This window comes from Doryrhamphus excisus, chromosome 2, assembly GCF_030265055.1.
Source record: "Doryrhamphus excisus isolate RoL2022-K1 chromosome 2, RoL_Dexc_1.0, whole genome shotgun sequence".
Taxonomy (NCBI): Eukaryota; Metazoa; Chordata; class Actinopteri; order Syngnathiformes; family Syngnathidae; genus Doryrhamphus; species Doryrhamphus excisus.
Window position 1 is genome coordinate 24,967,303 of NC_080467.1, and position 22,551 is coordinate 24,989,853.

Sequence of the window (22,551 nt, forward strand, 5' to 3'; positions counted from 1 at the left end):
GTCCGATCGTCGCAAATTTTTTTATGGCGGTTCGGGGCGTCGGACGGGACGTGACCGCGCACCAGCCTCGCCGCCGGCGTCGCCCCCTCCTGGCAGAAAATTGCAAGTGCCGTAACTCCCTTACCGCTTATCCCATCGCCGCGGTTTTTCGTACGGCGCGTCCGCGCGCCCGTCCGGACACGCGCGCGCCCCCGACCCGCGCATACCCCCGACCCGCGCGTACCCCCGACCGCGTCGGGGTGCTCGAGCCCGCTCATCACCGCTTGCAGTTTTAATTATCATTGTAGTTGCACATCGAATTGTTTACCACAAAGATATTTCCCGTACATATTATAGATTAAAAACTTGATTAAATGTGATTAATTGAGTTAACTGGACAAAATACAATTAATCACGATCAAATATTTTAATCGATCGACAACCCGAATTTATGAATGAGGACTCTTTTCTGTAGAAAAACAATAATAACAATAATATTAATTTAACAATATGCAAATATACGGCATCATACTCACCTTATTTAGCCACACGAGACAAATCAAAACATTATAAAGCGCTGTCAGTGTGATGTGATGAAGGCGCAGGGGGGGGGGGGGGGGGGGGGGGGTAAGTCACAGAACTATAACAACACAAGAGAACATTTGTTAGATTATACATTGTGATAATAACGTGGTCTTATAATAAGCCTGTATATGCCGTATTAATACCGGGTGTGTCAAACATCCGACTAGAGATTGTACAAATCCACAAAGCAGTAAAGGTACTTTTAAAAGGCATTTATTGATTAAATACACAGTTAGGTTTAGACAAAAGCTCCTGTAGTTTTTGTAAGTAAGAAATTCCAGACCCTCACGCCCCCTCCTTAGAAATGCGGCAATGGAATCTGACATTTTCTAACACATCTGCAATAAATAATACAAAAGTAGACAAGAAGGAAGGGAGAAAAAAGCAAACAGACACCTTAACAAGTGCCCGTTTCACCTGAAATTCGTACTAAATGTCACACAGTCAGAACAACAACAACAAAAAAATAACAAAAAACAGAAGAATGAGAGCAAAGACAAATAAATCCAGTCATGTGTTTCGGGTATAAGAGTGAACGCTGAGAGTTCCTGATCGCTCGGAGGACCAGAAGGCATTTAGTGACCTGAGGACCTGACTGGAAACATACATGAAGTTCTGTGTTCAACGCTATATTGCACTTTTTTTTTTCCTGGCAAATACAACCATTTCCAGACTGTGACCTGAAAAAGAACACACAAATGTTTTATCGTTGTTCCATGTCGAGGTGACATGAGGTAAACATCCACTGGCAAAGAAAAAAAAAAACTTTTCTGGGAGGGGCTTAGCGGACAAAAATAAGAAGTCAATAAATAAAAGTTGGAGAACGCCCACAGTGGAGCTGGTGACTGCAGCTCAAAGGTCACAAGCACCATGGTAGTCTCATTTTGCTTTGCTGCTCGATGGACATTATGGATCTGTTGGGATGCCGGCCCAACAAGTTCTAGAGGAGAGCTTGAGACAAAGCATTGGAACACAAAGAAAACACCTCGCTGGAGGACTGGAGGTACCGTTTCACGTTGCCAGGAAACCTTTTTGCTTCCAACGAGACCCAAAATGGCCACTTTTCAGGGTTGATGCCTAAAAACAGCCCAGCATTACCGCTGGGTTCAGTTAGTTCTGATACAGTGGAACCTCGACGGGGGTGCGATTCTCTGCCAGGACACTAGGGGCGGTGTTTTTCCCCCCAGCAACCTCGTTGGCGTCCTTAATCACGAAAGAATGATGGCAATTAAAGACAGTGTTACTTAGTAATGGGTTCCAACAGCCCCTTTTTATTGCAAATGTTGATCTGAAATCGTAAGTATCTGTGAAGTTGGGCTGAACGAACAGGAAATATTGTACTACCATCCGACCAATCAAATTGCTTAGAGCAAGCCGATGTATCCATAAGTACTCGTTAGCAAAAACGATTTGATTGGTTTTTTTTTTGCTTATGTATTGCTGTTGTACAGTGATTTTGGCGAGCCAGCCACAAATACATTTGTGTTCCCTCATGAAAATATTAATAAGTTATAGTATAACTTAGTTGATCACTATTTGTAAATGTGTCATAACCAATTATGCAAAAGCGTCATGAATAGAATGACAAATAAGATTGCAGTGTTACTCAGTAATGGGTTCCAGCAGCCCCTTTTTATTGCAAATGTTAATCTGAAATCGTAAGTATCTGTGAAGTTGGGCTGAACGAACAGGAAATATTGTACTACCATCCAACCAATCACATGCTTAGATTTTTTTTGAATAGGCTACCAAGGAGCGAGCCGATGTATCCATAAGTACTCGTTAGCAAAAACGATTTGATTGTTTTTATGTTTTACTTATGTTCTACAGTGATTTCTTTGTGGCGAGCCAGCCACAAATACATTTGTGTTCCCTCATGAAAATATTATTAATAAGTTAGTTATAGTATAACTGAGTTAATCACTATTTGTTATGTGTCATAACGAATTACACAGATACGTCATGAATAATATGACATAATATTGCAGTGTTGCTTAGTAATGGGTTCCAACAGTCCTTTTTTATTGCAAATGTTGATCTGAAATCGAAGTGTCTGTGAAGTTGAGCTGAACGAGCTGTGTGTACACACAGGAAATATTGTACTACCATCCGACCAATCACATGCGTAGATTTTTTTTGAATAGGCTACGAATTTGTTTTCCCTCATGAAAACATTAATAAGTTAATTATAGTATAACTTAGTAAATCACTATTTGTAAATATGTCATAACAAATTATGCAAAAACGTCATGAATAGAACGACAAATAAGATTGCAGTCCTTCGGGAAACCGTGAACAATAAACATTAAGACAGCGCCAGTGTCTTGTAATACTCATGTCTTCCACTGGAGGCAGCAGTGAGTCAATAAAGCAGCAACTTTTTGTGTAAAATGGCAACAACTGACTCTGGAACAGATTTTTTTCCAGATTCTAAAAATATGGATCAACGTCAGAGGTTCCACTGTATTTAGGTCACAATTTTCAGGAAAAATGAGGCATGATGATTTCAACTGCAACAACATTCCCTGCGGGATCCCTAATGTAGACGACTGGGGCCTGCCTTTGCACCTATGCATGGCTGTGCGTTAAAGAGAGACTGGAGAACGTGCGGGCGGGGGGGTGTTTTTTTTTTTTTTTTAGCACCATTGAAAGCACCAATTTTGCAGACATGAACACCATTGCTTCGAGGAGGACGCAAAAAATAAAAATAAAAACGCGTCCGGAGTTTCCGGACCTCGAGGTCGGTTGTTTGGAACTGTGAACGTAGCTTCTCTTCAAGGTCTTATCTCAAGTAGCACGTTTTACTGCATTTACCGTTTCCCCGTGAATAGTTACAGTTGCTATGGTAACAGCTGCAGATTGTTTTGAAAAAATAAAAATAAAATATTGGCATCATTTGAAATGATGGTCCCAAACCAATGAAAACGAAAAATGAACAGCGGCCAACAGTACAAATGAAATATGTGTAATATTAAGACAAAATATTTTTTTTGATGGTATCAGAGCACCTTGGAGGATGTTTACAGCTTCAGGGTCTGGACTAAATCTAGACCTGGAGGGTCGTAGGGCGCACAAGAAAAAAAGTCGTAAACTAACGAGAATAAAAATGATTAGTTTGGACGCATTACGAGACTAAAGGTGTGATTTTCACAAACTCCCACAAACGCATCACGTTTCCAGGAGTCCACTTGTTCATCTATTTATTTGTTGCAGGCAGCTCTTGTTTGTGACATAAAAAAAAACACAAAAATTAATTTGTTTTGGGAGTTTTTGTAAGTTTTTCACTCACTTTATTCTCACAATATTACGACTTTTTTTCTGAAAAAATACATTTATATGAATATGTACTCCTTTGGTGTAGAGACAAAAGGCCCATGTGGAGGGGATCAGCTCTATGATGACGGATTTAATAGGACTTCCTGGTTCACAGGTCACATGTTCCCGACTGAAAATTCTACGCTTATCAGGAAGCCTGAAGACGACAGCAGTGGACTTCCATGAGGTAACGACATCAATTCCTCCACAATAGGAACGTACCAGCCGAAGCACCAAATGACCAGGAGTCATTTATTTAACGAAGAAATATGAAAGGACGGCTTGGTTTCATGCAGAGGACATCCTGGTGGGGGCGCTAAACCACTCAAAAGTTTGTGCTTGACTAAAATAAAAAAAAAGTCGATTTAAAGTCGGTATGGAACATTCAGGACCGTACAGCAAAGAGTTCCGACACAAAATATAGTCTAATATGAGTAATAATATGCAATATGAGTATTTTTGTTATTGTTATTTAGCAACTTTATTGACAGTAATCCCCGGTTCATCGGTTCCAGACGCAAAGGTGCCGAGTGAGGTCCCGCAAAGTACATTGAATATTTTTATATTAACAAAGCAACCCTGTTCACAACCATCTGAATACGGTTCTTATTATTAGAGCCCTCTAGACATGAAATAGCACCCCTATTGTCACCTCAAACAAACAAAAAAAGTTGGTTTAAAGTCGATATGGAACATTCAGGACCGTACAGCAAGGAGTTCCTACACAGAATATAGTCTATATTATTGTCTAATATGAGTAATAATATGTAATATGAGTATTTTTGTTATTGTTATTTAGCAACTTTATTGACGGTAATCCCCGGTTCATCAGTTCCAGACTCGAAGGTGCCGAGTAAAGTTCCTCAAAGTACCTTGAGTATTTTTATATTTAGCAAAGCAACCCTGTTCACAACCATCTGAATAGGGTTCTTAACATTATTAGAGCCCTCTAGACGTGAAATAGCACCCCTATAGTCACCTTTACACTCCTATTACCCAGTGTAGTAGATTTAATAAGTGCAAATAAGACACAATATAGACTCACATGTTAGATTTGGGAGAGTTCCTTGTTGTTGTTATATTTTTTTAACTTTCGGTTTCTGTACAGTACTTCCTGCGGTGGCTATTGTCGCATCAATGTAGTATTATCAAAGGACACCAAAGGACCAGGAAAGAATACTACATGTCATCACAACATCTCTGAATGCATCTTATGCATTCATGTTTTAGTTGATTTAGCCATTTTTATGCTGGAAAATAATAATAGGCCATATTCAACCACAAAACAGCATCATCAATATATACCAAATATTGACTTCGATTTTATGGGTTTTATTCGCTGTAAGATCAAATCATCAAAATGATTTAAAAAAAGAAGATGGCAACAGACATCATCAGGATGGAGGGATGACCACTCTGCATGAAACCAAACGCGCCGCACGTTCCTCAAACACGTTTCCTGCGTGTCTACTTTTGGAATTGTTGCTCATGTCGTAACTCTAGACGTTGGCCAGACGTTGGCCAGACGAGGCGAGGAGGGACGGGTTAAGTTTAGAAGCTTTTGTCGGAACGTACCAAACATATCGGCGTGGCCACGGGACTGATAGAACTTATTTCTCCACAAATAAAGAAAAGTATAGACTCTGATGTTAATTAATGTCTCGATCATTCGTTCTTTTGTTTTTCCATTCGACACCAACACACAAAAAGAAATACTTTTTACGAATTTGTATTTTAGACTATAATAGAAATGACGAATGTTTTGATATTAGGGATGTCCGATAATTATCGCCCAGTATCAGCATAAAAAATTTTAATAAATACAATAATTGGTATCTGATTTTAATTAATTTTCCGCATTTTCGCTGTTTTTTTCAAGATTTTTTAATTTGTATCTTAAATTGTTTTAGTAAATACTCCTCTCATTATATTATGTCTTTATTCCAATCATATTTTGACTTTATTCCCATAATATTATAAGTTTTCCTTTTATAACATTTTATAATCTAATGCTCCAAAAAAGACAGATTTTGTGGGGGGTTTTCATTCTTTAAAAAAAATATATATGTTATTTAATATATCCTATCTTTGCCACTAAATTTACATGACTTTTTACTACTTTATTCATAAAATTTCACATTATTTTCCCCATCAAAATCAACTTTTTTCACTTTAATATTTTGACTTTATTCTCCAAAAACTACTGTTTTTTTCTGTTGTTTTCTTATTTTTATTTTCACATTTTTCTTCTCGTAATTATGACTTTATTCCCATCAGATTATAACTTTTCTGTACCAAAAATGAAATTTTTTTGTTCTTTCTATAAAAACTTGATTCAGAAAATTTCAAATTTTTTCATCAAAATCAACTTTTTAAGCTTTAATATTTTGACGTTATTCTCTGAAAATTACAGCCCCCCCCCCCTTTTTGTTGTTGTTTTAATTTTCCAAAATTTTCAACTTTCTTCTCGGAATCCTGACTTTATTCCCAATTCTTTCCATTTTTTTTTACTGCCATTCTCTTTACTGTCAACTTTCTTTTTGTACATTTTCTTTATTCCCGTAATATTTTGATTTAATTCCCCAAACATTGTAATTTTTTTCAGCAACCTAATTTTCCCTCAAATTACAAAAACTTTGTTGTTTGTTTTCATAATATAATGACTTAAAAAATAAACGAGAAAAATTTAAATGGGGTAAAACAGCTGTAATTTTAAGAGAATAAAGTCAAAATATTTAAAGAAAAAAGTTATTCGGAGAAGAAATTAAGGACATTTGAAACAAGAAAAATTTAAATGGGAAAAACCGCTGTAATTTTAAGAGAATAAAGTCACAATATTTAAAGAAAAACTTTATTCGCAGAAGAAAATAAGGATATTTTCTGCGAATAAAAAAGGTATTTGCATTTGCAATAATTTTTTTTACTTTTTTCTTTAAATATTGTGACTTTATTCTCTTAAAATTCCAGCTGTTTTTCCCCATTTAAATTATTTTTGTTTAGATATATTTTTGGAATGCTCTGCGGGACGATAAAAAACAGCAAATATACTCCGTGCCGCACTTTGGACACCTCTGGGTTAACCCGGAAATAGTTTGGAGGGGGGCGGGGGGGCTGTGATGGTATTGCGTAATCTTATTATATAATTTAGTGTACTTTGCGGCTTTACTTTTGTTGTTTACCTACACGCCAGACGTTTGATTGACTTAATAGAAGTAAATTAAGTTGTTTTTTTTCCCACATGGTTTTGGTTTCAAGTGGAAAAAGAAAAGAACAAATGATACTGATAAGATACCGATAGCACTTCTGGATGCGCTCAAATTAACAGTCTCAAGTCTCTCACACTCTCTAGGCGCACATTCTATGTACAATATCGCTATATAGAACATAAATTACTACACAATTCAGCCTATTCACAATTGACAATCATCAATAGCAAAGAGACGACAAAAAAAAGAACGGGGGGGGGGGACACATTCAGAGACATTTTACTTGATAACCAGCTTAGGATGGACGCCTGTTATAAAAAATCTTTGCCATAAACTTTCCGTGCTCCCGAGAAAGAAGAAAAAAAACATTTCATATAAAACCATTCTCCGTTTCCATTGGCCAAAAGATGGTCATGTGATTCCCGACATCTCGTTTGCATGTAAACAGAGCACCAGTAGTGTCTTTAGTCTCTTAAACTGTACAAAAGTATAAATATATGCTTTATCTCCATTTCTAGTTTTTTTTTTTTGTTCTTTTCCTCTTCACATATCTCGGATGTAGCGCAAAAAAATCAACATTTACAAAAAAACATTTTTTGTTCCTAAAACAAACAAGACAAAAAAAAAGCCGCCAGTGTTGCAGTACCTGCGCGGGAGGCGTAAGCCCCTCCCCTTCCTTTTTGACCATCCCGAGCTGCTGGCTTGTGTGAGTGTCGTCTGTTGTGGCGTTTGCTCGCTGTTGGTTGATCGTCTTTGCATACGTTTGTTAAAAAGATGAGTCAGCACAGTCTGCGGACGCCGGGGGGGGGGGGGGGGGGGGGGGGGATGGGGGGGGGAAGGAACAACATAAAAATAAAAAATAAAAAGTGTCCGTTTTCGCTACAGCAGATCCATCTTGGGTCTGTAATGGAGCAGGAGGGGCGATTTCTGGAAAAGAAAGACAAGAAGTGGTATTGGTGGTAGACGTGGGGGCGCTCATGTATCGCCACAACTGGATCACTATTGTAGTTTTTCTGTCTTTTTCCAGGAATTTTAAAGGGTGAAGGGTTACAGCGCCACCTGCAGCTCTGGCATGCACCTCACATCCTGTTCGAGTCAACGTTCAAATACAGAATCATACCTTAAATCTCCATCTTGTCACTACCACAAATTTTAAAGTGTGGTCCTTGCCCAGGATTTCCTCGTTGCATAAAATGTCCAACTGTGAGAAAGGGAGGGGAAAAAAATCAAATCATTAAATACGAAAACTTAAATAAAAGCTAATGACAAGGACGCTGTTGTTCATTCCAACATGGCGGGGGCTTGGCTCAAACAAGAAAAATTTAAATGGGAAAAACAGCTGTAATTTTAAGAGAATAAAGTCACAATATTTAAAGAAAAACTTTATTCGCAGAAGAAATAAAGGACATTTTCTGTCCAAAAATATATCTAAACAAGAAAAATTTAAATGGGGAAAAACAGCTGTAATTTTAAGAGAATAAAGTCACATAATATTATTTTCATAATATTATTCCCATAATATTTTGACTTCATTTTAGTAAATATATAGCATTTTTTACTGCCATTCTCCAAATTTTCCAGCAATTTCAACTTTCTTTTTGTACATTTTCTTTATTCCAGTAATATTTTGATTTAATTCCCCAAACATTGTCATTTTTTTCAGCAACCTAATTTTCCCTCAAAAAAACTTTGTTGTTTGTTTTCATTATATAATGACATATAATGTCAATATTTCAACTCCATGCTACTGAAATTACATTTTTCCTCATATTATGACTCATATCAAATCAAATCAAATCAACTTTATTTGTATAGCACTTTTCCTGCAAGGAGATGCAACACAAAGTGCTTTCCAGAATTAAAACAATTACCACAATTAAAAAGGAAAACAATGAAGAAAAAAGAAAGCCCCTCCTTCCCACCCTCCATACTAGACCCATATCTAAACAAGAAAAATTTAAATGGGGAAAAACAGCTGTAATTTTAAGAGAATAAAGTCACAATATTTAAAGAAAGTAGTTATTCGCAGAAGAAATTAAGGACATTTGAAACAAAAAAAAATTAAATGAGAAAAACAGCTGTAATTTTAAGAGAATAAAGTCACAATATTTAAAGAAAAAAAGTAAGGACATTTTCTGCGAATAAAAAAAGATGCTCAAGCTGCGCCGCCACAGCGCCCCCTGTTGGCTGTAGAGGTCACTCCAATGCGGTTTGTCTTGAGCAAAAGAAGCCACAAAACCCCCCAAAAAGTCAAGAAGAAAGCCTTGTGAGACTTCTAAGAGGAGAAGACATGAGAGAAGTGGTCTTGATCTTCCTGAAGCTGAGCAGGAAGTCGCTCGGCTTTTGAGGCGAAGCTCGTTATCCTCACCAAAAAGCCGTCAAGTCTCATGAAAGTACAGTATTTCTACTTTTCCAAAGACACGTGGAAGTCTTTGTATAATCTTCACCAGGTCGTACTGATGAAGTCGCCGCATGGACGAAACAGGAAATGGACACAGCTCGTAATTGATGGCTGTGTCTCAAAGTGCGTACTTGCGTGCTTTTGAGCACGTAGTGCACTAAGTACCCGGGGGGGGGGGGGGGGTGTTACCTACACGGGCGAGCGTGCTGTAATGCACACTTCCCACCGTATACACCTGTATACATGTAGCATCAAGCAGAAGCGACATGCTTGCTCACGGTGCAACAAAATAAAAGCGACGCCAATCACAGCAAGTCAACATGTGACGTAATTCAACAACTGAGCGGTAAACATAACACGTAACTGAAAACTGTTATTTCCCAGCGCTCGCAAGGCATGCTGGGTAGTTCAATTGCAACAACAATATTGTTAATTGAATGTAAGGAGTGTGTTAACTCCTCCTAGCAAAAATGCGACAAGCAAAATGTTGGTCAAAAGAGTACCACGGACTACCCAGCATACCTTGCGGGCGCTTGGTATATATATCATGGATATATATCAGGTTTGGGGTTATTTTCTACAGCCGGCCACAATAGCAATGCAAGTCATGTTATCAGCTATGCTGATGTGATTTAACATTCATGGCCACCAGTACCCTTGCTCAAAGGCAACTGGGAGGAGGCTCCAGCATACCTGTGACACCAGTGAAGACCAGTGGGTTTAAAATGGGTTAAGAAATGTAAAGAAATTATATTTATTTGTAGTTCATTCATTCATTCATTTATTTTCTACCGCTTTTTCCTCACAAGGGTCGCATGGGTGCTGGAGCCTATCCCAGCTGTCTTCGGGCCAGAGGCGGGGTACACCCTGGACTGGTGGCCAGCCAATCACAGGGCACATATAGACAAACAACCATTCACACTCACATTCATACCTATGGACAATTTGGAGTCGCTAATTAACCTAGCATGTTTTTGGAATGTGGGAGGAAACAGGAGTACCCGGAGAAAACCCACGCATGCACGGGGAGAACATGGAAACTCCACACAGAGATGGCCGAGGGTGGAATTGAACCCTGGTTCCTGGAACCCTGGAACCTCCTAGCTGTGAGGTCTGCGCGCTAACCACTCGAACGCCGTGCCGCCCTATTTGTAGTTTATTTTCTTTATTTATAGATATGAATGTGAGTGTGAATGGTTGTTTGTCTATATGTGCCCTGTGATTGGCTGGCCACCAGTCCGGGGTGTAGAAGACAGCTGGGATAGGCTCCAGCATGCCCGCGACCCTCGTGAGGATAAGCGGTATAGAAAATGGATGGATGGTGTAGTACAAGTGTGGAATTCCGCAAAAGGAATTGAATGAATTTCAATGAGCTGAATATTTTGGTGGAAGAAGTGGTCGATTTTGGGATGAATGTCGACTTGTTGGCATTGAGGCTCCGACGCGTTGCTGAATTTACCTCGTTAAAGGACGTCAAGTTGAGCTTTTTGGCGATGAACTTCTTGAGGTGGAGGACGGTGGCTTGTGCTGAGCAGCGGATCCATTTACGTTTTAGGCCTCGAAGTTTGCTGCTGTTACACTCCAAGCAGATGCTGACCTGTGAACACGCAAACATGGTGGTTAAAACTGGGACCAACAATTTAGTGTACCTTAGTAGTTGTCTCATTATCAAGGGTGTTCAAGGTGTGGCCTTGGACCCTATTGAAGCCTGCAGCTCATTTTTTTTAAGGACCAAAATCATGACTGGTTCAAGACTCTTCATCCTTGTATTTAGCAAACATCAACTGCTTGTATTGTTTCTTGAATTGGCTCATCGTTGTGCATTGTTTGATTTCCTTACTCAATCCATTCCATAGTTTGATTCCACATACTGAAATGCTATGGCTAGCATAACGTAGTCCTAGCATAGAAGTGTTTCAAATGTACTTCTTCCCTGAGATCATATTTCTCCTCTCTTGTAGAGAAGTATTGGATGACATTTTTAGCTAATTGCTTATTTTTAGCCTTATGCATTATTTTAGCTGTTTGAAGATGAACTATATCAGCAAGTTGAAGTAGTTGTGATTTTGGGGGAAAAAAAGTTGTGAAATCCCAAGATATCAAACAAATACTAACATCTATTTGCTGTAATGGAAGCCATTTCTGCTTGATATCAAATATCAACCGAAAATGGCCCCCGAGCCACATATTAGACACCCCCGCCTGGGTATTTCAGTGGTGAATTTCAGTGAAGGATCCCAAAAAAATCACACACACTCGTTGAAAGGTCAGTAAATAATTTAGCACCAAAGTACATTTTTTTTAACATTTTGTTTTTCTCCAAAGGAGTCGAGACTTCAAGCCCAAAATAATTCATCACATTTACAAGAGCTTTCCTAACCTCCACCCCCACAGGAGTTGATTAAAACATGACCTTATTCCTCACAAGGAAATATGAGACGGCGTGATAAGACTTCACACGCTGTCTGCTTAACTGAGCCCCCTTCACAGGCTAAGGAAAAGATGGTATTTTTCCACCTTTTTTTTTTACACTGTTCTGCCGTAACAGCACCAACACCAATATTATATTGGTATATATATAATATATAATATTCCGCCAGGGAAGATAGCGACAGAGCTGCTCTTTCATGCGGTGATACCATAAAACTGGTGTTGAATGGGAAATACGGTACTTGGTGCTTCAAATTTCCCAGCTTCAATCTACATTCGGGGTTCCCAAACTGTACCCACTCAGGGCCCACTTGAAAATATACAATATGTCCACGGCCCACCTTTATCCTATAAACAGTACATAGGCCAAATACTGTGTTCTCCGAGCACTTCACTTATTATTATAATTTTTGTATTTTTTTCTTCAACTGGGCTCCATTTTTCCCGCCACTACATACTACATGCTCCTCCGTTAATGACCCCCCCAGCAAGGTTATTACTTGGGCCTATAAATATATTATATATATAATATTTATATAATAAATATTATAACAAGCCTAGAATATTTTAAAATCGTGCAATAAATATTTTACAATAAAAATAATTTTTAAAATAATATTTGCAAAAATGATTAATAATTTTAATGACCGCTCATGGCCCACCTGCAGTACCACCACGGCCCACCAGGGAGCCGCAGCCCACACTTTGGGAATCAGTGCTCTACAAAATAAATCTTTCTCTTTCGTGGTTGAATATGGCTTATAATTCATTTTAAAATATGCATTTTAAGAAAATTGTACAGATTTTTTTGTCTAAATTAAGCAATTTCAAATAAAATACAAAATATAAGGCATTCAGAAGAGTCATTCAAAGATATTGTGATATGTACTGGTTGCTAGGTGTCAAGTAATGTTATGGACACACAGGCACCGGACTTGGCTGTTGCAGCCATAACCCACATGTGACCTGACTTCAAACCCTGCCACCCCCCCCACCCCCCACACACACACATACAAGTCTTATTTATAATAATAATAATAATAGTACATTTTATTTGTATAGCGCTTTTCAGAGTACACAAAGACGCTTTACAGTAGAGAAAAAAATTAAAATAGGGTTGTGTAAAAACAGAGTAAACGATGCATTAAAATACAATATCCAATCATTCATTCAGCGCTAAAAAAAGGCTAAAAGCGGGACGGGGCGGGGTGCAGTGGTCAGGTATAAAAAGTTAGACATTAAAAACTGATTTAAACACATGGGTTTTGAGTTGTTTTTGGAAGGTGGGAAGGTCGGGGCAAGCCCGGAGTGAATGGGGCAAAGACTTCCAGAGGGTGGGGGCAGCGATGGAGAAGTCTTATTATGTGTACTATATTGAACAAAACGAATGTAAAGTGTCTATAGGGGTGTTATATTATGTCTAGAGGGCTCTAATAATGTTCAAAAGTATATCCATATCCATATGAGACATATCACATGTTAAACTCCATACTCCATACCCCCACCCTTACACACAGGAGAAATCCCACCTCTGTTCAAGGTGGACTTGCCCCCCCCGCCCCCCATTCAACAGCAATATAAAAACTATATAAGCCAAGAATTAGTACACTGAAATGTAAAATGTAAAAAACTCGTTTGTACGTTCCTCTCATTTTTCTCATCCTCCCGGCTCTGTGACATCTGACACCTCTGCATTCAGCGCAGACAGGCGAGCCCACATAACCAATTCCCGATGCATTCTCCGCCGCTGCCGAGCACCCAAAGGGCGCCATCTCCGCCCTTGTCAGGCGAAGCAGCGGAGGAGCGAACCATTAGGGAGACCCAAGTTGATCTTTGTGCTTCTTTACACAGACTTGTTCATCCTATTTCACAGTTGCAGTGTGCATGTTATTGTCTTTCCCTTGGAAAGGTTCCCAAAATAGCCGCACAACTGGGAGAACTGGAAGATCTCCATTTGGGCATCTCTGTATGGAGTTTGCATGTTCAGTGTGGGTTTATTCCAGGTATTCAGACACCACATTAATTCCAAAAATATGCATGTTTTAATTGGAAAATAAGTATGAATGGGGCGGCACGGCGGTCTAGTGCTAAGCAGACCTCACAGCTAGGAGACCCGAGTTCAATCCCACCCTCGTGCATGCGTGGGTTTTCTCCGGGTACTCCGGTTTCCTCCCACATTCCAAAAACATGCTAGGTTAATTGGCGACTCCAAATTGTCCATAGGTATGAATGTGAGTGTGAATGGTTGTTTGTCTATATGTGCCCTGTGATTGGCTGGCCACCAGTCCAGGATGTACCCCGCCTCTCGCCTGAAGACAGCTGGGTATTCAGAAGACTCATTCGAAGATATTGTGATATGTAGTATTCTACACGGGTCGCTAGGTGTCAGTAATGTTATGGACACACAAGCACCAGACTTGGCTGTTGCAGCCATAACCCACATGTGACCTGAAGTCAAACCCTGCCAACCCCCCACACACACACACACAAGTCTTATATATGTCTTATTATGTCTACTATATTGGACAAAATGAATGTAAAGGTGTCTATAGGGGTGTTATATCATGTCTAGAGGGCTCTAATAATGTTCAAAAGTATATTAAGAAGGTCATAAAGAATTGTTTATGCGTCAACTATGACCCTCGTGAGGATAAACGGTAGAAAATGAATGAATGAATGAAGTATGAATGGTTGACTATACGAGCCCTGCCATTGGCTTTCGCCCAAAGTCAGCTGGGATAAGCTCCAGCAACCCTAGTGAGAATAAGTGGCAGAAAATGAATGAATGAATATACATATGCTACCAAAAAGATATTTTTGCTGCATAATATTACAACGTTATTCTAAAAGAATTGCATTAGATTGCATTCATTTTAGTTTTAAGTCTCAAACACGCGGCCCGCGGGCCAAATGTGGCCCACAGGACACTAGTTTGAGGCCCCCGCCTTGATATGAAAGTTTAATGTTAGTGCGGCCCGTGCAAGTTTGATATGGATGCTGTATGGTATCATGTACCCAGAAAAAATGATTACGTTTGATTAATGTTCATGTTAAAGGTTAAATAACTGTTAATAGTTATCCTCCCTATCCGTGTGGAAGTGGTAAGTTTTTGGCTTTTTTTAAGTTTAAAGGAAATAACTTGAGGGCTACCGTTTAGGTCGCTAGCTCTCTAGTTTGCGAGTTAGCATGTGTCTCAAGACCCTGCAGTTGCGCAATATGTTGTAAATAAAGAGTATAAATGTGACTATAGTCGTGTTTTGTCATGTCTACAGGGCTCTAATAATGCTTTGTTCATTTTAATCTGAAAAAAATCATTTGTCTACCCACCAACTATATGTGGTTTCTTAAGTTTTTATTATTTGCCATTTTATTATTATTATTATATTTATTTATTTATTACTGATTGATTGATTTTCTTTATTCTTGATTTGTTTATTTATTTTTCATCTTATTTTGTGCAGAAAAATAAAAATGAAGATATTTGAGAACAGTGGAATGTTTTATCAGAGCTTTTATTGTAGAAAATCGGAACCAAAGCACTGAAAAAGTTTGGATATTTTTCTGTTTTTAATAAATGCGTTTTTTGGGGGGGGGGGGAATCTGATGTGGCCCAGTCTCACCCAGACCATAGCTCCAGTGGCCCCCAAGTAAATTGAGTTTGAGACCCCTGCTTTACACTATTGTGGGACATCTGAAGAAACCATTGAATTTTTTAACATTTCTTTAATGAAGCTAAAAATGCATACCTGCTCGTCGCTACGGTGATAGTCGTTGTCCTCCTCTGGTTTCTCCTCTCCCGCTTCCTTATTGGCCGTGTCTTCTGACTTGGCGTCCCCTGTTGATGCACAAATATTTGTCAGAAACAAGAGCTAGCGCAGTGAGACTTCTCAGATCTTGCTTTTGAAAACACTTTATTGGAACGCTGGGCCATTTTTATTATTTTTTTTTGGGTAACAGATGCTTAAGCACGACATCAGCCCCTGCAGAGACGTCCGGTTGAAAAGCAATTACATGTCTGAAGACGTCAGAGGCATCCTTTATACGGGCGGCTGTCTGTCTGGTACAAGCTACCCTCTAATCAGCATCCCCGGTTACCATCACAACCTTTCTAGGGAAAAAAAAAACATTTTAATGAGCTTTGACAAGAAAATAAAACACAGGAAATCTGCCCATCGTCCCCAATCCTGACACATCAACACACGTTTTTCTCTTTTCTGTGTGTTTTAAAGATATAAAAACAGATAAAAATAGACTCATTAAAAAACACAGATATGGGACTACAAACCCCTCCACTATTAAAATCCCTCCAAAACAATGTTTTATGGTATTATATTCATGTTGTGACAATGTAGTAACATTCATAACATGTCGTACTAGCAATCTATAGAATACTAGCATCACTTCATTTGACAACTTATTTCCTGCTCTATCACAAATATTAAAGAAGTTAGAGCAGATTTTAGAGCAGAAAATACTGCCTTTGGTCCCCAAGATAAAAGTTGTGATCGACCCACGGAGAACCGTACTACAAATACACTGAGCATTCTTTTTCACCCATTAAAAACATTCATTCATTCATTTTCTACCGCTTTTCCTCACGAGGGTCTTTGGGCGAGAAGCGGGGTACACCCTGGACTGGTGGCCAGCCAATCACAGGGCACATATAGACAAACAACCATTCACACTCACATTCATACCTATGGACAATTTGGAGTCGCTAATTAACCTAGCATGTTTTTGGAATGTGGGAGGAAACCGGAGTACCCGGAGAAAACCCGGAGAGAACATGTAAACTCCACACAGAGATGGCCGAGGGTGGAATTGAACCCTGGTCTCCTAGCTGTGAGGTCTGCGCGCTAACCACTCGCCCGCCGTGCCGCCCCATTAAAAACACACTTTTTTAATTTGGCTTTTCACTAATATTTTAAACTCTTCTTACGTTTTTATCTTTTTAGTCCTATTTTATGCTTTTAGTCTTTAGCTTTTAATTCCAGTGTTTCCTCATGGGGGGGGGGGGGGGGGGGGGTACTCCACACTGGGGGTTGTGTCGGGTCTGCTGATGGGGGTGCCGTCCTTGGGTCCCTTCGACCCGGCCGGCTGGGGGTTCCTCCCTTTGATATGGGGGTCTTTCGGAGTCGGGGGGGCCCGGGTGCTGGTCCCCCGATGGACCCCCAGTGTGGACGGCCCCAAAGATGCCGTTTCCTTGATCCTCAATGCCGTGCCATGTCTCCCTACTGTGTGTGATTGTGTGTGCGTGTCTAGTATGGAGGGTGGGAGGGAGGGGCTTTTCTTTTTAATTGGGGTAATTGTTTTTAATTCTGTAAAGTACTTTGTGGTGCATGTCCTTGCAGGAAAAGTGCTCTACAAATAAAGTTGTTTTCCTCCCCCCAGCCACTTTGTTCAGCTCCACCCGGCGTATCCCGAAGCGTTCCCATACCAGTTGGGAGACCTAGTCCCTACAACGTGCCCTGGGTCTTCCCCGTGCCCTGAAATCCTAACCAGACGCCGAAGCCAACCTCATCTGGCTCCTCTCAAAGCAGAGAAGTAGCGGTTCTACTCCGAGTCTCTCAGTGCTTCTCACCTTATCTCTAAAGGGAGGACCCCAGCCACCCTGCGGTGTGGAACCTCATTTCGGTGACCATATGTGAGGGTAGGAACGTCTGTAAATCGAGCGGTAAATTGAGAGCTTTGCCTTTCGGCTTAGCTCTCACTTGACCACAACGGACTGATGTAGAGTCCGCATCACCGCAGACGGCGCACCAATTCGCCTGTCGATCCCGCGTTCCATTCTTGTCCCCCTTTAAGTGTATAAACGCAGTGTTTGCTCACATGACAACAACATTCTAAGACTGTAGGGTGCTTTGTCTGTATTGTTTACACGCGTATATAATAAAAAAAATAAGTTTATGGGCAATATCACGGATGCTGACAAGTGAGACGTCTTTGTGTGTTTTCGTATTAAATGTTTGGCTACGAGCAGCGCTTCTCACGCACGTAATTGCTGTGTTGCGACAAGACACGATGCACCAAGGTATTGCTTTCCTCGAAAAAACAAAGAAATTCACTCTATTCGCTCTTCATTCAGTGCAAGTATTGGGTATAGCTGTGTGTGTGTGTGTGTGTGTGTGTGTGTGTGTGTGTGTGTGTGTGTGTGTGTGTGTGTGTGTGTGTGTGTGTGTGTGTGTGTGTGTGTGTGTGTGTGTGTGTGGAGATGGGATTGCATTTACCAATCTAGAAGCCATTTTCCATTTGGGCAAACTGTCACTGATCCCTGAGAGGATTGCCCTACGCCGTGTGTGTGTGTGTGTGTGTGTGTGTTTGCTGAGCAGTCTCCACGGAGACCGTCTCCAGAGTCAAGCTACGTGATTGCTTATCAAGAGGACCTGGGTCTTGTTGTTGCCATATCACCTTCACGCCACCACCTGAGCCTGGGAGTTTAAGGTGGCGCCATCGAGCGGTCATCGGTCAATTGCTTTAGTATTGCCTACTAGCGGGTAGTCTTAGCGTCCATACAGCCGAGCGGCACTGAAGACAAGCGAGTACATGTAAACAAACACATCAATCCATGTCCACTGACCTTTATATAATGAAATTAATTAATTAATCAAGATGGACGCTACCATTTCTGCAGAACAGCTTCAAATTGTTGACCCATTTTGTGTATAATTCTGAAAAATCACATTATTTTCTGGCATTTTTTAAGCTATTCATTGGACTTGAACGACTTTTGACCAGTGGTGTAGTGTAAATGATTATTCATTCATTTTCTACAGCTTATCCTCACGAGGGGTGCTGGAGCCTATCCCAGCTGTCTTCGTGCGAGAGGCGGGGTACACCCTGGACTGTGTCCAGCAGAAACAGAATTAGTCACAGCTAGGAGACCAGCGTTCAATTCCACTTTTTTTGCCTGTTCTCCCCGTGCATGCGTGGGTTTTCTCCGGGTACTCCGGTTTCCTCCCACATTCCAAAAACATGCTAGGTTAATTGGCCACTCCAAATTGTCCATAGGTATGAATGTGAGTGTGAATGGTTGTTTGTCTATATGTGCCCTGTGATTGGCTGGCCACCAGTCCAGGGTGTACCCCGCCTCTCGCTCGAAGACAGCTGGGATAGGCTCCAGCACCCCCCACAAAAAGCGGTAAAAATTGAATGAATGAACATGCCGCTTGACTCGTTTTCCCACTATCCTCTCATTTCCTGGCGTCAACAGCACCATTCGGTGGCATCGGGAATCGCCGCCATGTGAGCAAATACTTGGAAGCGTTGATTTTTATTTCCATCAGCTGCTCTTGCGGATGCCCAGAGGAACTTTCTACTTCTGTTTCTCGTAGATGGGGGTGGGGGTGGAGGGGGGGTTGTTTTAATTAAGTGCAATGCCGTTCTGCTGCGCTGCCCGGGACCGCTGTCGCCTGCAGTTAGCGTGTTGTGTGATCTGTGCAAGTGTTAACTTTGCTTTGTCCTCAAATAGGAGCTAATGAGGAGCATCACTTCTCCCGTTAGAACCAACAGGGCTGAACCCAAATGTGTGTGTGTGTGTGTGTGTGTGTGTGTGTGTGTGTGTGTGTGTGTGTGTGTGTGTGTGTGTGAACGCAATAAGGATGCTGTGCGGAAAAATTTAAGCTCGGGGTGTACGATTTATGTGGCATAAAAACTGTACACACATAACGAATAAAACTATGCTACGCACCGAAGAAGAATATCAGCTTAAAAAAAGAAACTGAAAATAAATATCTATCTGGCAGTCAGTGGCTTTGTTGGTGTTTGAACGTCCTGTTAGCATGTGAGCAAAACATCCTTTCAAATGGGAGGCGAGAGAGGAGCCCTTCTTCTATTTGCGCCTTAATTATCAGAATCAGAGGCAGGGATTAAATGAGCGATTACGCCCGCCAGCGTGACAGCCCTCACTCGGAGCTGCTTTCACAAGATGCTGCCTGAGCACAAGGAGCCCCCCCCCCGATTGGCTGAAGGGAAAGTCTTCACGGATAATCTCCATTCAAGTGTTGCTGTGCTGGTAGTGCTTTTTTCCGGATCCCCAGTCTTTGCATCACTTGCATCAACATCAGCACAGTTTTTTCATTCCTTACCTTGACATTTCATACAGTGGTATAACCCATTTGGATTGACCCACTAACGTCAATATATTGTTTAGATTCATTTCAATTGTGTGGAAAAAGCAAAACAAATGTTATCTCAGACAATGATGCCACAAGTGGCCCCCGGGCCATACTTTGAACCCCCTCCCCGGTCTAGGTCAGCGGTCGGGTACACAAAACACACAAACATGAAAAACTTTTCTCCAATTTTCATCTGTTTGTATCTTTATATAACAAGTTTTTGACTAATAATAGGCCACAGTCAGGGTTTTAACAATGTAAGAGCCCTGTCGACATGATATAGCACCCCTATAGTCACTTTTACACCCCTTTTTTTCTTTTAATTGCTCAGGTTCAGATCTAACAATCCTGTATGTGGGATACGTGTTGTTTTCCTCCATATTTTTCTGAAATTTGTATCTGTTTTTATCTTTATCAAGTTTTTGACTAATAATAGGTCACAGTCAGGGTTTTAACATTATAAGAGCCCTGTCGACATGAAATAGCACCCCTATAGTCACTTTTACACTCCTTTTATTCTTTTTATTGCTCGGGCTAAATAATTCAATAAATATTAATATTTTTAATTTTATTTTCAATAATAATATTTTCATAGTTAGTGCATGTAAACCCGTTTTATGACTTTTTACCACTATTAGAGCCTTGCAGACTTAAAATAACACCCCAAAGCCACCTTCACACATACATAACATGGACATAACAGACATCCACCGCTAGCATTGCAAGCTAGCTTGTTAGACTCTCCAATTTAGCATAAGACAGTGTTTCAAACTGAGTGGGGAAGGACAAAAATGTACCACTTCCACATGGAATGGGAGGAGACCTTTTTTTCAATTCGATCGTGCCGTGTCTCATCAATACTGCATTATAATATGTCTTTGACTAATAATGGGCCGTAGTCAGGGTTTTAACATTATAAGAGTCCCGTCGACATGAAATAGCAGCCCTATAGTCACTTTTACACTCCTTTTATTCTTTTAATTGCTCAGGCTAAATAATTCAATAAATATTAATATTTTAATTTTAATAATAATATTTTCATAGTTAGTGCATGCAAAACCCGTTTTATGACTTTTTACCACTATTAGAGCCTGTCTTTGACTAATAATAGGCCATAGTCAGGGTTTTAACATTATAAGAACCCTGTCGACATGAAATAACACCCCTATAGTCATTTATAATTCAAGTAAAACGGTCATGATGAGGGTGTTTTGGTGTCTCGTACCGTTGTGCTGGTCTAGATGCGTCTTCATGTTGCAAAGCTCCCCTTTAATGTCGCCAGGAACCTCCATGCCCAGTTTCTGATAGAAGTCCCTCTGCTTCTTTATCTCCGCTGCAGCATGGAAAAACATGGAGGAGGACGAAGCATGAGGGCGTTATGAGGACTCATACGTGTTACATGCTCCATGTGAAGATGAAACGTACCCTCTTGAAGTCCGGGTACCAACTTGTACACAATGTCTTGCATTGTTCTGTCATGGCTGGGAAGCAGAGGAGAAGGCTGTCAGCACATTAGCACCACTTGTTGTGTGTCCAAATACTTTCTTGTGTGTTCTTTGAGGATCACAAAGTAGCTATGGTTGAATTAAAATGTCTTTATAATTAAAAATTAACACCTCGTTAAGGTGACACGTGTGTGACAATGGCAGAGTTTGTTGTATTATGATAATAATAAAATAAACACGTGTTGCCTCTTGTTGTCGCCAGATGTACAAACAAGAGCAGGGCAACAGTGCCCCCCAATGGCCAGCCTTGGTAGTGCAGCCAATTTTAGCTTTTCCCATCAAAGTTCTACAACTCTTGGACAATTGAAAGAAAAACTGAATGGAAAAAAACATCTAAGCAGCTATCTTAGTAGTCTTATTGGTAATTTGATAGTTATTAGGATTACACCATAACTTTACACATGGAAAGTTACAGAGTTGTATGAATGTATATGTTGTCCATAGGTATAAATGGCCACCGGGCCGTACTTTGAACCCCCCGCCCCCCGGTCTAGGTCAGCGGTCGGGTACATAAAACACACAAACACGAAAAAATGTTCAGCAATTTTCATCTGTTTTTATCTTTATCTAAGTTTATGACCAATAATAGGCCGTAGTCAGGGTTTTAACATTGTAAGAGCCCCGTTGACATGAAATAGCACCCCTATAGTTATTTTACACTCCTTTTATTCTTTTAATTGCTCAGGCTCAGACCTAACAATCCTGTATGTGGGACACATGTTGTTTTCCTCCAATTTTTTCTGAAATGTATTTTGAGAAATAATAGGCTATAGTCAGGGTTTTAACATTGTAAGAGCCCCCTCGACATGAAATAGCACCCCTATAGTTATTTTTACACTCCTTTTTTTCTTTTAATTGCTCAGGTCCAGACCTAACAATCCTGTGTGAGGGACACATGTTGTTTTCCTCTGATTTTTTTCTGAAATTTATATCTGTTTTTATCTTTATCAAGTTTTTGACTAATAATAGGCCGTAGTCAGGGTTTTAACATTATAAGAGCCCCGTCGACATGTGAG

At 40.2% G+C, this 22,551-nt stretch overlaps 1 protein-coding gene and 1 long non-coding RNA gene across 6 annotated transcripts in view; one reads left to right on the forward strand and one right to left on the reverse strand.

Annotated features, from left to right (window-relative positions):
* Window positions 1–1,407: 1,407 nt before the first annotated feature.
* Window positions 1,408–22,549, forward strand: LOC131106666 (uncharacterized). Of its 2 annotated transcripts, none has more exons than XR_009120116.1 (3): window positions 1,408–1,567; window positions 3,995–4,066; window positions 21,370–22,549. It is a non-coding gene; the product is annotated as an uncharacterized LOC131106666 (long non-coding RNA). The 2 variants fall into 2 exon arrangements; XR_009120115.1 differs by lacking the exon at window positions 21,370–22,549 and adding an exon at window positions 8,113–9,649.
* LOC131106653 (polycomb group RING finger protein 3) overlaps window positions 6,971–22,551 on the reverse strand; it is a 35,539-nt gene continuing 19,958 nt past the window's right edge. For 3 of the 4 annotated variants that reach the window (XM_058055948.1, XM_058055938.1, XM_058055928.1), the window contains 6 exons: window positions 21,456–21,511; window positions 21,256–21,363; window positions 15,663–15,751; window positions 10,946–11,083; window positions 8,206–8,286; window positions 6,971–8,012 (listed from right to left, as the gene is read on the reverse strand). In XM_058055948.1, the coding sequence (XP_057911931.1) occupies window positions 7,965–8,012; window positions 8,206–8,286; window positions 10,946–11,083; window positions 15,663–15,751; window positions 21,256–21,363; window positions 21,456–21,511 (520 nt within the window). In that variant the 3' untranslated portion in view covers window positions 6,971–7,964. Of the gene's footprint in view, window positions 8,013–8,048; window positions 8,287–10,945; window positions 11,084–15,662; window positions 15,752–21,255; window positions 21,364–21,455; window positions 21,512–22,551 lie in introns of those variants that run through there. The other variant, XM_058055959.1, reaches the window with a different exon arrangement.